Source organism: Phascolarctos cinereus, unplaced genomic scaffold (assembly GCF_003287225.1).
Source record: "Phascolarctos cinereus isolate Bilbo 61053 unplaced genomic scaffold, phaCin_HiC Scaffold_4;HRSCAF=312, whole genome shotgun sequence".
NCBI lineage: Eukaryota > Metazoa > Chordata > Mammalia > Diprotodontia > Phascolarctidae > Phascolarctos > Phascolarctos cinereus.
This window is the reverse complement of record NW_027555847.1, coordinates 667615151-667629303: the sequence shown is the minus strand read 5'-3', so window position 1 is coordinate 667629303 and position 14153 is coordinate 667615151. Positions and strand designations below refer to the sequence as shown.

At 43.7% G+C, this 14153-nt stretch overlaps 1 protein-coding gene across 6 annotated transcripts in view; it reads right to left on the bottom strand.

Moving 5' to 3' along the window:
* The window catches only part of UNC13A (unc-13 homolog A), a 91242-nt gene extending 77575 nt beyond the window's left edge, over nucleotides 1–13667 (bottom strand). For 4 of the 6 annotated variants that reach the window (XM_078154023.1, XM_020969408.2, XM_078154024.1 and 1 more), the window contains exon 1: nucleotides 13390–13667. In XM_078154023.1, the coding sequence (XP_078010149.1) occupies nucleotides 13390–13411 (22 nt within the window). In that variant the 5' untranslated portion in view covers nucleotides 13412–13667. The remainder of the gene's footprint in view (nucleotides 1–13389) is intronic. The other 2 variants (XM_078154026.1, XM_078154027.1) reach the window with 1 other exon arrangement.
* Nucleotides 13668–14153: the final 486 nt, after the last annotated feature.

Here is a 14153-nt window from a genome sequence, read left to right as displayed (position 1 = left end):
TGCCTCTGAGAGAGCCCTGGACTGGGTAATCAGAAGACCTGGTTTCTGGTGCTGGCTGTCACTAAATTCACTGTGTGACCTTGGACAACTGCTTCCCCTAGCTGAGTCTCAGTCTCCCCATCTGCAGAATGAGGATTTTGGACTTCATGCTCCACAAGAGCCAACAGTACCTCCCTTTTGCAACTCACTCTCTCCACAGCTGCCAAATTGATATTCCTAAAGTGCAAGTCTGACTCTGCCACTCCCCTACTCAAGAATTCCAGGGGCTTACTCTTACTTGAAGGATAAAACACAAACTCCTTTGTATGGCACTAACGTCTTTCAGTCAGTCAGTCACCTAGCATTTATTATGTGCTTTCAAAGTTTGGCTCTAACCTATATTTCTAGGCTGATTTCACATCACTTCTCACATACTCTAAATTCCAGCCAAACTGATCTTCTTGTTCTTCTGTTATACACCATGCCTTTTCCTACCTTTGTACTTTTCCATGGGCTGTCTCTTATGCCATGTCCCTCTTCCCCTTTCCTCTTGGAATCCTGAGATTTAATTAAGGCTCAGCTCAAGGGCAGCCTCCTTCATGTAGCCTTTCCTGAAATTCTTTCCCCTCCCCTGACATTATATTGGTATATTTTGGCATTTCTCTGTGTCCACATTGTTTCTCTGAAGTACAATGTGAAGTCTCCTGAGGATGGGCAATGTTTCATTGTGGTCACTGTATCCCTCATCACCGAGCCAGCAGCAGTACTTGATACTAAATAACCATAAAGTCCTATTGACTTGAACAGTAAGACACAGTAGATAACATCCCTAACCAAATATATGCTATAAAAGAAAGGAATGAGGGAAATAATCAACAGTCCAACTGCCTTCTGTCCTAGTCAGACCACATCTGAACTATCTTGTTTGGTTCTGAGACAGGATGTAGATAGATCGTTCTGAGGAGGGTGACCAGAATGGTGAGGGGACTTGAAACTATGCATGGTGATGATTAGTTAAAGAAGATGGGAATATTAATATGAGGAAAGAAAAGATTTACAGTCGACATGATGACTGTAATCATACTTGAAGAGGGAGACAGATTCAGTTTGTTCTGGATTGCTGAAGGAGCAAGAACTAGCAGTGATTGAAGGAAGTGGAAAGAGAGTTGTATTTCAGCTCCATTTAAGGAAAAGCTTCCTAGCAATTAGAGCTACCCAAAAGTGGAAGGAGCTGCCTTGGAAAATTAGCAAATCACTGGATGTCTTCAAGTGGAGGCTGCATGACCTCTTGTCAGGGATGCTGTGGAAGGCATTACTGCTTAGGTATTGTTAGGTTAGGTGGACCTCTGAGGTCCCTCTTACCACTAACATTCTGGAGTTCTAGAATGTTGCTCTCCCCCAATCCTCTGGGCTGTTGGTCCTATTTTATACTACTCTGTGCTACACCCTTATCCCATAACCTGGGAACCACCTAAGGCAGAGGAATTGCCATGAGGCTCTGATCATGTGCCGTTTTCTAAGATGGAGCCTGGTCAATAAAATAGGGTAGTGGGCTCCCAGCTCCTAGTGGGCCCTAGGAAGAAGCACTCCAGAGGAAGGATCATAGGGGCTGGAGTGGGCTGGCTCTCTGTATTCACCGGCTTGTGGGCGATTGAATTCAACAAGCATTTATTAGGCACTTAATATGGTTGAGAGGCAGCTGAGTGATCAGTGGATAGAGCACTGGGCTTGGAATCAGGAAGACTCAGCTTCATGAGTTCAAATCTGGCCCCAGACACTTACTAGGTGTGTGACCCTAGGCAAGTTACTTAACCTTTTGGCCTCAGTTTCCTCATCTGTAAAATGAGCTGAAGAGGGAAATAGCAGACCACTCCAGTATCTTTGCCAAGAAAACCCCAAATGGGGTCACAAAGAGTCGGACACAACTAAACAACAGCATGCTTGATGGCTAGTGGATAGGAGCAGCTAGTGGAGTGGAGGACAGCTAGATGGCTCAGTGAATAGACCACTGGGTTTGGAGTCAGACAGACCTGAGTTCAAATTCAGCCTGAAACACTTACTAGTTGTGTGACCCTGGGCAAGTCACTTAACCTCTGTTCACCTTAATTCACTGGACAAAGAAATGGCAAATGACTCCAGTGTCTTTGCCAAGAAAAACCTATGAACAGTATGGTCCATGGGGTTCATGAACAGTTGACACAACTAAACCAACTGAACAACAACAACAAAAACATTTGAAGTACTATGCTAGGTACTGGAGATACAAAAGCAAAACAATTTTTGTCCTCAAGGAACTTACATTCTACTGAGGGAATGCAACATATATGCTGATAAGTAAATAGAAGAATTGGAGGAAGTAGAAAGCAACTGGGAATGACATGAAGCTAGGAAGGGAAGCTAATACACTGGTTTATGACCTTAAAAGATCAACAGGTAGAACCAATGGAAGGATAGGGATTGAACCTGTGATTTCATTGGTTTAGGGAATTTCTACATAAGGAAATGTGCTCTGCTATTGAAGGTTGGCACCTTCTCTGAAATTTAGAGAGTTGCCTAGATCTGTAGTGTCAAGCTCAAATAGAAACTAGGACCACTAATCCATATACGAGGACTCCTGCAGCAGCATAATGACTTAATTTCAAAATATTGTGTTGTATTTTTATCTATTTTGTTAAATATTTCTCAACTAAATTTTAATCTGGTTCCTGACACATTGCAGGGTATTGCTGGCTGCCTGTAGCCCACCCACAGTATATTTGACACCTCTCATCTAGAGCACTGACTAATGAGTCAAATATAAGAAAAAAATGTAATGAAGATAAATGCAAAGTTCTATGCACAGGTTCAAAAAAATCAACTGGCCAAATAAATGATCTGACAGTGTTGAATGGCAACCACAATAGCTAGCAAAATCTTTGAAGAATAAATAAAACATTATCAGAAGCAGTGTCCAAAAGAGAAATTGTATTTCAGTTGTAGTCTGCCCTAGAATATTATACTGTTGTAGGCACCACAGATTAAGTACATTAATGAACTGATCTCTGGAAGGTAACCAAAATGATGAGGAGCCTCAGGCTATGTAACAATCATTTGAAGGAATTGGGAACCCTTAGCCCAGAGAAGAGAAGGCTTAGGTGGGGAATGATAATTGTCTTTAAATATTTTAAGAGCTGTTATTTGGAGGAGGAATTAGCCTTTTTTGTTGAGAAGGCAGAAACAGGACCTTAGAGAATGTTAAGGCTTGAAATAAGGAAAATCTTCCCATTGAAGCTCTATCCACTTGCATTCTCTTTTGGCTCCAAGGCAGCTCTGGCCAAATCCAGAGTCAGCTGATTGTGAAGAATGAGATTCCAGATGAATTGAGTGGGGCATGAGGGGAGAGGAGTGGTGTGAACTATTCCTTTTTAGGTAATGAGTAACTTTATTCATGTTGATACCCTCATTCATTTAGAAAGGCGCTTAGTAATAACATGTTTTGGACTTGGAATCAGCAAAGACCTGGGTTTGAGTTGTACCCATGGCACTTACTAGCTGTGTGACCAAAATCAAGTCCTTTAACTTCTCTGGGCATCAATGTTCTCCTTTTAAACATAGGAATAATATACTAGTCCTTAGAGGGTAGCTATGATAACTTTAAATTACTATGTAAATGAGAGTCATTAGTATTCCTTCCTCTACCACCCAATCCACCACTACCATCCCTGAGTAAGGAAGGTCACACAATGGCAAGCTCATGTGGGACTATGTGGGACATATCAAGCCTCAACCAGTACACTTGGAACAAGCTGGGATTGGGGTTCAATTTTTAAAAATAAGCTAAAGTACTCACCCCAGGGTGCTAAGCATGAATTGGACCCCAAAAAGACAAGGCAAATTTCAGGAAAGATGACATTGGGGTATTTTTAAAGCAGTTTATTTTTGGATGGGTAATAGAATAGTAGAATTAAAAGAACCACAAATATCATGTGGTCCAGCCTGTACTTAGACAGGAATCCCTTATAAAACATCTTCCATAAGGGGTCACCCAACCTGAACCTGAATATCTTCAAAGATAGAGAACTGACCACTTATCACAACAGCTCAGTTCTACTTTTGGATGCTAAAATCTGTCTAACTGCAAACTCCCCCCATTGGTCCTAGTTTTACCTTCTGGGACTTAGCCAAACAAATCTAATTCTTCTCACAAGAGCCCTTTAAACACTCGATGACAGCCATTGGAGCTGGCAGGGAACTTAGGGACCATCTAGGCAACACCCAAGGCCACAAAGCTGGTAGGCAGCAAAGCTGGTTCTTGAATGCAGGCCTCTTGTCTTCAAGTTCAATGTTTTCCCTGCTATACAGTGCCTTTCCTGCCTCCACTGAAAGTCTTCTCTAGACCAAATGGCCCCATTTTCTTCAGCTGACCTTCATATGGCGCACTCTCCAGTACCCTTATAACCCTGTCACTATTTTTTGGACACAATCCCGCTTATCAATATCCTTCCTAAAATATGGTGCCCAGAAATGAGCTCAATGGTCCAGATTGGGGATAGAGGTATGACCAGAGCAGAAGTAGTTGGGATTATCACCTCCTTCCCCCTGGATATTCGGTTTTTATTAATGTAGCCTAACATTGCATAAGGGGTTTGGCAGGTGAGGGTGGGAAGAGGAAGGAATTCCTATCAGACCATTGAGTAGGGGTGTGCAGGTAAATGTTTAACAACTAGTTCTCCAACACATTTTAAAGTTCAATCTGCATTAACATCTGCTCCGTCATTTTCTTAAGTCTAGACCAGAGGTTCCCAAACTTATATGGCCTACTGTCCCCTTTTAAAAAGTTATTCAGCAGCCCTTCATTATCTTTAACAGTTTTAAGAATGTGTGTCATTTCAAAAAATATAAAATTTTAAAAAGATGCATCTCAAATGTAATAATTTATTGTAAACTTATGGAGTTTTTTCCCTGCATTGAAATTTTGATGATGCAGTATTGCATCATGGAACTATATAGTATCATATTGTAAACAAGTCATTACATGCTCATACTCCTGCTGATGCATGCTGGACTTCCCAACAGTGTGCAATATGCTGGCTTGCCAATACTTGCTTGTTAAGACCTGTCAGCAGACTTGACCACTGATCAGTTATAATTTGCATTTTGTGTGTTCATTTGGAAAATAATGTAATCACTATGACTTTAACTCTGTTACATAACAAATGAAACATGTAGGAACAGTTTTTCAAATTTTTCTTATCTTTTCTTCTTTCCTTACACTTCCATTATCCCCTTATTTTTATACAATGCTCCCTAGTTGCACCCAAGGCTACTACCACCCCCCTGGATTGTTCCAGTGCCCCACCACAGGGTGGTATTATCCACTTTGGGAACCTTTGGGACAATCAACAAAACAATAAATCAAGCCCTGATTTGTAGCTTCTGCTGATTCCTGAGGTGAAAATGCTTACACTAAAAATCTAACAATTGTTCTCCCCTACTATTTGAGCTGTCTTTAGCAAACCCCCACTGTTGACACATTAAGCTTGTAGTCTACTAACTTCCCCTGATCTTTTCCACATAAATAACTGAATAACTACGTGAGTGAGTGAGTGAGTGTGTGTGTGTGTGTGTTGTGTGTGTGTGTGTGTGTGTTGTGGATTTTCAGGAAGCAAAAACAAAAATGCTCCCCAAACCTGGGAGGCATTTAGAGAGCCAAGGGCTGTGGCTTTGGGGGTCTCTTCTGACCCCTGTTAGGTTGGCTTTATATTCTCCAAAGTCTTTTCCTCTGATGTTCCAATTTTCTGAGAGTAAAAGAGAATTTTCCTGGCTTAACTCTGAGGATGCAAAGCTATAGAACTAAATGAAAAGCATATTGCTGAGTCTTCCACTTGACTCTCTTTTCTGACCGCTCATCTCCTTGAGAGTGTTGCCCTTTCTAGTCTCAGGTTTGGGGATTGTGCTTGGTCTGTGAGTATTTGAACGACAAGTTTGCAGCCCAGGACCAGAATCCATTCTTTATCTGTCCTCAACACATAGGTGTTCTTCGAAAAGGCTGCCTTTGAAAGCAACAGCTGCCCTGGGCTTGAGGGCAACAGAACTCACATAAGTGAAAGCATTGATCAAAGTGAAAAATACAGAGTCAGCTCAACCAGGCTATTAGTTTGATGGAATGTTGGGGAAGGAAAGGATTCCATTTCTAGTTTTCTTGACACCATCACAGAATGATGGAATCATATGATCTCAGAATAGGAATGACCACTGACATCCCTGAGAAGTAGTTATTATCCACCTTCTGAATACCTCAGGTGAAAGAGAACCTACTGAATACTTGGAGAATCCATTATATTCTTGAATAGCACTTGCATTTAGTCAGTTTTTCCTAGTCTCAAGCTTAAATCTGCCTCTTTGCAACTTCTACCCACCACTCCTAGTTCTTAACTCTGGGTCCAAACAGGTTCCTCTTTCATATGACTGCCCTTCAGCTTTTAAAGGCAGCTAGCGTGCCCTCCCTTAATTCCTATTTTCTAGGGTAAACATCTCCTCCTATTACATGTTCTCTCACCCTTAGGGCCAGAGCTTATACAAACTTGATGTTAAAATTTCAGTATAAGAATTTACACCTTAGAAATCAGAAAAACACAACAAATCAGGACTTGATGTATTGTTTTGTTGATTTCCAGACTTAATAAAGTAATGGATAAACTTAAATGTGTGTTGTAAGTACATTTTTAGAGAGTCAGTTGTTAAACATTTATTAGCATATGCCCTCACCCTGGTTATGCTCCTTTGGATATGCCAGCTTGCTAATGTCTCTTCTAAAATGTAGTTCCTAGAACTGAGCACACTATTCCACATGCTTTCTGATTAACTCTTCATTTATGAGTAAAACCTTGTGGAAACAGGGGTTCTAAATCCAGAAGGGTATGGAAAGGAGGTAGTAAAGGGAAAGGCAGTGATGCTTGCTAAAAGGGAACAAAATGCTAAGGACAGATGCAGAAGGACCCACCAGGGACCATCTGAGTGGGATGCTAGATGCTGAAGGGTTTAGGAAAAGTTAAGAACGAAAGGTCCTTCCTTTGTGCGCTCTTCACTTCAGCCAAAGGTGCACCATGCCCTCTTAACTCCTTTTCTCAGAGACCTTTTCCTCTGTGCCCAAAATGTCCTCAAACTTTCACATGATGAAGTCTTTAAGGCTAAATTAAAATGCTACCTCCTCCACAAAGCCTTCCTTTATTTCCCCCAGTCCTTGAAATGTAGTCAACCTGGATCTTTATCTCCACAATGTCACTAGGAGTACTGCAGGGACTGCAAGGATATGGGGAATTGCCAAGTGATGATCATATATACTCCTCACCAGACTTATACAGCTTTTCCAGAAGGAGAAGAGAAATTTTGGTTCTGTTCTTAACCAAGAACCATAGAGCCCAAATTGTCTTCTGGAAAATACTACATACACACAAGCCCAGGATTTACCTTCCTCACTTTGGATCTGGCTTTCCTAGTCTTGAAAGAAGAGAATTATAGAACATATTAAGGATTTTGTATATATTCTGTATACATTGTCTTATTGCCCCTCCCCCCACTTAGGATGTAAAGTCCTTGAGGACAAGAATTGTCTCCTGTTTTTTGTATCCCTATACTTAGCACAGTGTCTGGCACTTGTAGGTGCTTAATAAATGCTTCCTGATTGATTAGCTTATAAGATATTAGATTTGTAGTTGAAACTTTACCTATCATGTAGTTCAGTGGTATCAAACTCAACAAAAAAATCAGGTCCATAAGGATCCCTGCAGGCTGCATATTGACTAAGAAAATCATATGTTAACACATCTATGCTCTATTATCCTTTTATTTATTTTCATCTGGTTCAGGTGGCACTCCAGAGTGTTGTCCCCACCATTTGATGCCAATCCCCTTATTTTATAGATAAGGAAACTGATATCCCAAAAAGGTGAAGTGGCTTGTCCAAGGTCATACAGACAGCAAGTAGCAGAGCTTAGTTTTTAAATTAAATCCTCCAACTGCAAATCCAATACCCTTTCTGCTGTACTGGGGCATCTTGTCCTACCTCAAAGCATAGACAGGTATCCTTTCTATAGAATCCTTATAAACACCATTGAATTTTCTGATTGGTGTTCAAAGGCCTCCACCAAGAGCTGGTTTTGAATCAGGTCTCTGATGCTTATTAGCTCTGTGGTCTTGAGCCAGTCACTTAACCTCAGTTCTCCATCTCTAAAATGAAGGGACAGGATTCAATGACCTTTAAAGACCCTTCTACCTATAAAGTTATGATCCTATTATACTGGAAACTTTTTGAGGGCAAGGACCATACCTTAGCTAAACTTCTTCTCTTTCTAGTACTGAGCACAATGCCCTGCACACAGTAAGCACTTAATAAATGTTTGTTGTATTGTGTTGATCAGTTTCCAGCACCAGAGAGTTTGTTAGAGAATAAGGAAGCCTGGAGACTTTGCAAGTGGAGAGTTGATATAAAGGCTTCTTTGCCCTTTCAGATGACCAGAGCATGTTTATAAGAGGAAGGGATGGATGCCTCCAGCTCTATAAAACATGAACCCAACAGAGGAAAATAACTGACTGTTTTGAAGACAAAGGTGGCTTAGCAAAAGAGGATTGTTGTGATTGTTACACAGGGGTCTGGTAGATTATAAGATTAAGAAACTGACTTTTCTCTTTTCAAAATCCTAGAGCTGGAAGGTACTTTAGAATAAGACCCCTCTACAACATCATTCATTCAACAAGTATTCATTAAACACCTACTATATGTTAGGCACTGAGTATACAGGGACAAAAATAAAATAGTCCTTGTCCTCAAGGAGCTTACATTCTATCAGGAGAAACATGTATGTACATAATTAGAATATATGTGTATATATGTGTGTGCATGTACATATATATTATATGTTTATTATATATATACATACACATTAAATGAATGAATGAATGAATGAATGAGTAAATGAATAAATAAATAAATAAATAAATGCAAGGTGATGTAGAGGGGGAAGAGTACTAACAGCTGGGAGGATTGAGAAAGGATTCATGCAGAAAGTGGTATTTGAGCTGAGTTTTTAAAATTAATTTATTTTTAGTTTTCAACAATCACTTCCATAAGCTTTTGAGTTTTAAATTTTCTCCCCCTCCCTCCCCAAGATGGAGTGCAATTTGATATAGGCTGTACATTATACATTCTATTAAATATGTTTTCAAATTAATTATGTTGTAAAGAAGAATTTGAGCTGACTTTTGAAGGCTAAGAGATTCCAAGAGTTGAGGAGGGAGTGTATTCCAGGTATGGGGGAAAGCCAGCGCAAAGGCATGGAGATGAGAAATGACTGGTAATGTGTGAGGAATACCCAGAAAGTCAGTCTGACTGAAATGCATAGTTCAAGAAAGGGAATGATAGTGATAGGGGAGAAGAGTGAAGGGTTTTAAGTGCCAAACCAAAGCATCTGTAGTTGCTTCTAGAGGTAGCAAGAAGTCACTGTTCTACCTATAGAATATCTCCATTTGGAAACTGTGACTACTTGAGACAGGCTGATTCATTGAGGGGCAGCTCTAATATCAGGAAGCAGTTCTTACTGAGATAAAATCTGCCTCCCTATTACTAACTCTAGTCCTCTCCAGCTGTTCACAGTTCTGCTTTCTGGGACCAGGCAAAGTATGTTCAATCCCTTCTCCCACACGACAGCCCTGAAGATACTTAAAGACATCTCTCATTGCCCCTCTAAGTTGGCTTTTCCCTGGGTTAAACATCTCTAGCTCCTTCATCTGAGTCTTACATGTCAGGAGAAGCAGTGTGGTGTAGTGGTAAATAGGCAAGAGGTGAAACCTCAAGAGAATCCAGCTGCTGAATATTGTGAGCTGTGTGACACTGGGCAAGTCACTTAATTTCTCTCTTATTCAGAGTCCTGATCTGTAAGATGGAGATGATTACGTGTTTTTGTAAATTGTCTGACATGGTTTCAATTTCAAAAACTTCTAGCATGTGGTCATCTTCCTCTGGAGGAACAATGTTCCTCTTAAAATGTGGTACCCATAACAGAACTGAAGTCTACATCAGTAAGACTTAGGTAGGGGATAACTGATTCATGACTTCCTTCATTCTCTTTACCCAGCTTTCAAAATCTGACCAAAATCCTACTTTCTCTGGGAAGACTTTGCATGGAGAATGGACACATCTTCCTTCCTGCCAGGAACTCACAATAATGCCCTTTGTTTGGAGCAAGATCTTGCACAAGTCAGTTCCTCTTTTTCAGGCCTCAGTTTCTTTATCCGTAAAAATTAAATATTTGGAGCAAATGCTCTCTAAGGGCCTTTCCAGCCCTAATATTCTATGAGGTTGGAACTTCTGTGTCAGACTGATTTCCCCACTTCCTTCTGAGGGCTTCCGAGAAAAGAGCATTCTAATTAAAGAGTCTCTGGGGTCCCAGTGGGAGTGGAAACTGCTCAATGGACTGGAATACCTTCCAGAGGCCTGGCCATGTAGGGGGAGGGTGGAAATGTAGATGAGGAAGCAAATGAGGTATGTTCCAGCCCCACTGAGTCTGAGCTAATAAGTCTGAGAGCTGAGTAGAGCAAATGAGAAAGGTCATATAGTTCAGCTTTACTTAGGTTAGATCCCCATCTGACTTCAGTTCAGTTCTGGGTATCACATTTGAGAACTGATATTGGCTCCCCTAGAGAAGAGTGACCAGAATGGGGAAATCTTTGAAAACCATAATAAGTGTATATGACATTTAAGTCATATACAAAGCATTTAACATATATTATCCCATTTAAATATATAGTTGTAAGTATTATTTCCATTTTGTAGATAAGGAAACTGAAACTACAAGAAATTAAGTAAGACATAAGTATATGCCTACATGTACTTATGCTTCTGTCTATGTAAGCATGCTTTTATATATGTGTATATATGTATATATGTATATTTATGTTTGTATTCTTTGCATGGATGGTTGGGGTGTGTGTGTAATTACTCATTTTACAGGGCCTTAAAGTTTACAAGGCACTTTTATCACAACAATTATATGAAGTAGAAGGCACAAATATTGCCCTCATTTTACAGATGAGGAAACTTAGCTTTGGAGTGGTAAAATGAGTTGCCCATGGACACACAGCCAGTAAGTGAGTTGGGATTGAAACCCAGTGCTCTTTCTGGTATACCACAATATGATTTAGCGTATGTACGCATGCATGCATGCATGCATGTATGTATGTATGCATCTTTGTACATGTGTCCCTTTGAGTACACATGTGCCTCTAGGTAACAAAATATCTGCACATATATGTACATGTATATAAATGTGACCATATGTTTGTGTTGTGTGTTGCATACACATGCATGTACACATATGTTTGTATGCTTCTGGATGTGTGTTTATCTGGGTAGAGGTGATGCTGGCCCAGCTTTACCCAGGGACAACAATTTTAAATACAAATTGTAAATGCCCAGAGCTGGGTTCTTTCCCGGTGAATAGCCCTTCCTCCAGGCTGAGCTCCAGTGCTGGTGTGGTGGTGTGGGAAGATCCTCAGGCTGAGGCCAAGGCTTCCTGAGTTCTCTGCATTGGGTTTTTGATGCCAATCAGGACAGCTCAGAGCTCCCTGACTAGCCCTAGTACCAGCCTTCCTCAGATCCTGGACCTAAGGTCTGTAATAGTGTTTCTTGATTTAGGGTGGCAGCAAAGGCTCCTGGTCTCCTGGTTCCACCACTAGAACCCCAGGGCCCTGGCCCCTCCTTCTCCACTCCCCAAACATTTGCGTCAGAGTTTGTGGTAAGATTCCTCCCCCTTCTCCCCTTCCCTCTTCTCTTCCCCCAGGGGAATCTTCCAGACACATTTTCCCTTTTTTCCCTCCCCTCTTGGGTGGAGGAAACAGTCCTGAGAGAGGAGAAGGGGCTCTCAGAGGAGGAAATTGGGAGAGGAGGGGTGGGGGCCAGATGGACCAGGGGTAACCAAGAGCTTCCCAGTTCCTTCTTCCCACACTCCACACCCCCACCCCCACCCCAGTGCCAGCTGGAATAGCTAGAATCCTTTATGCCTTCCTGTGTGGAAGGTGGTTCCAAGAGCAGAAGGCTCTGGGTCTCACCCCCTACACACATACCCCTTATTCTCATCCCCATTTTGGGGGTGAGAATGATCTTTTGACTCTCAGACTAGAGCTAGGATTAGAGATGGGGTATGATTCATCCCACTTCAAATAGTCTTTCCCTGGTTACCCTCATCCCCCAATCTTCTAGGAAGCAGGGCCCTGGACTCCAGGACCTCTGACTGCTTGAGACTTTCTTCCCTTTCCTCATACCCCACCCACGAACCTTACAGGCGAAAGAGACAGATTTCCAAGTACCCCTATCCCTTTAAGCAAGCGTGCCAACTACGCCAGTCGGGGGGCGATTTGCATAAGGATGGGGGGAGAGACACCCTGAGGGGCGGTGCCCGCGGCGGGAGAGGGTTTGTGAATGAAGCTTCGGAAGTGGGAGAGGGGCACGCTTGCAGAGGAGAAGAGGAGGGGGAGCTGGCAGCCTTCTGAAGCTTAAGCCCGAATAGAGGTTCGAAGGGCCACTCTTTGCTTCCAAAAGTCTCCTCAAGCAGAAGTGCCTAGAGAGTGTTGAGCCCCATTGGCTGCTCCTGCGCCTGGGCCCCTGAGAGCTCACAGTTTCCCCAGCATTGGGGCCCCTGGCACGAAAATCCTTTTTGCCCTCCCCAGGGCAGTCTTCTGCCCCACCCCATCTCCAGCCCCCAATACACACCCAGTCCCACCCCCAGGCCCAGCTTCCGGAGAGGGAGCGGAGCGTGGGCAGCTCACAGAAAGAGTAAAAATAGCTCTCCTCCACAAACACACACAACCACCCCTGGCGGGGGGGGAGCCCTAAATTTGTAACAGGGACGAGAAATGGAGAGAACCCAATGCTGGAGAATCTCCAAACGCAGAATAGAGAGTTACACTAGGTGGGGTGGGGGTAGGAGCGGGAGTAGACCCCTTCCCAGGCCGAGAACCCTGCCCTATCCAGAGAGAATATGGGACAGGGATAAACCTCAGGTGGGTAGGTGTAGAAGCGGGGCAATCTAATCTCGGCACTCTCCTCCCCAGATCCCTGCTTCCCCATCCCCCACCCCTATCCACCCCGGGCATACGAACCCTGGCGGGAAGTCCGGAGGAGGAAGGAAAAGGCAGCGCTAAGGACCCTCACATCCCTTCCTACCCAGGTCTTGCTCAACCTTCACCCCCAGGAGTGTGAACCCGGGTGAGCAGCCTGCAGGCGATGAGATGGGGCGCCTTGGTGACCCCAGCGTTTCTCCCCCACCCAGTCCCACCCTTTCCACACCCCAACCCCAGAGCTTGAGAACCCCAGAAGCGAGGAGGAGACAGGGGATGGAGAGTGTGGGTCTGCATCCCTACACCGGTTCAGCTCACCTCCAACGCAGAGCAGAGACATGGTCCTGGGGGCCGGGCCCGGGGCTGGGGGCGGAGGTGGGGGGGACCCGGAGCTCAGCAGGGAGGCTGCCTATGCGCCGACGCCCTCCCGCGGGGCTGTGGCATCCCAGCCCAGCCCTACCCGGCCTGTTCGCTGGTTCTCCCTGCTCGCTGGCTCCCTGGCTCCCGAGCTCCCTGGGCTCGGCTCTCCGCTCACGCCGGGTCCCTGCCTCCACCGTCACCAGCCATTTTGTTTCAGCACCGGGGGCCGCGGACAGCTCCTGACGTCAGGGGGGTGGGGGGCAAGGGGAGGGGCCTGGGAACGCCTGATCTGGGGGCAGGGGGAGGAAAAGAGTAGGAGATGGGGAGAGGGGGAGGAGGAGAGAACAGTACGGGGCGGGGCTTTTAAAGGCACCCTACTATTCCTGTGCTTGGGCTTGGTGCTTGGGAGGGGTGGGGAGTGGGGGGTGGGGAAGCAGATTCTGGAAATATTTGTATCCTCTGAGTAATCCCCAGAGGGTGATAATCATAGTGGTCTGAATCTTTCTCTTACCTTGGGTCGGAGGGCCTCTGTCTCATCTGTCATTTCACGCTCTCATTTTTCAACCTTCTCTTTGACTCTGCATTTCCCTCTATGTCTTTCTATTCCTCTTCTACTGTTTCTTTACTATTCATGGCCCAATCTTCCCCCTCCCTTTCTCCAAGTAATGCTATCATTCGAATCAGCTTAACCATTTAGACTTGCCACCTCTGTTCACAGAAAC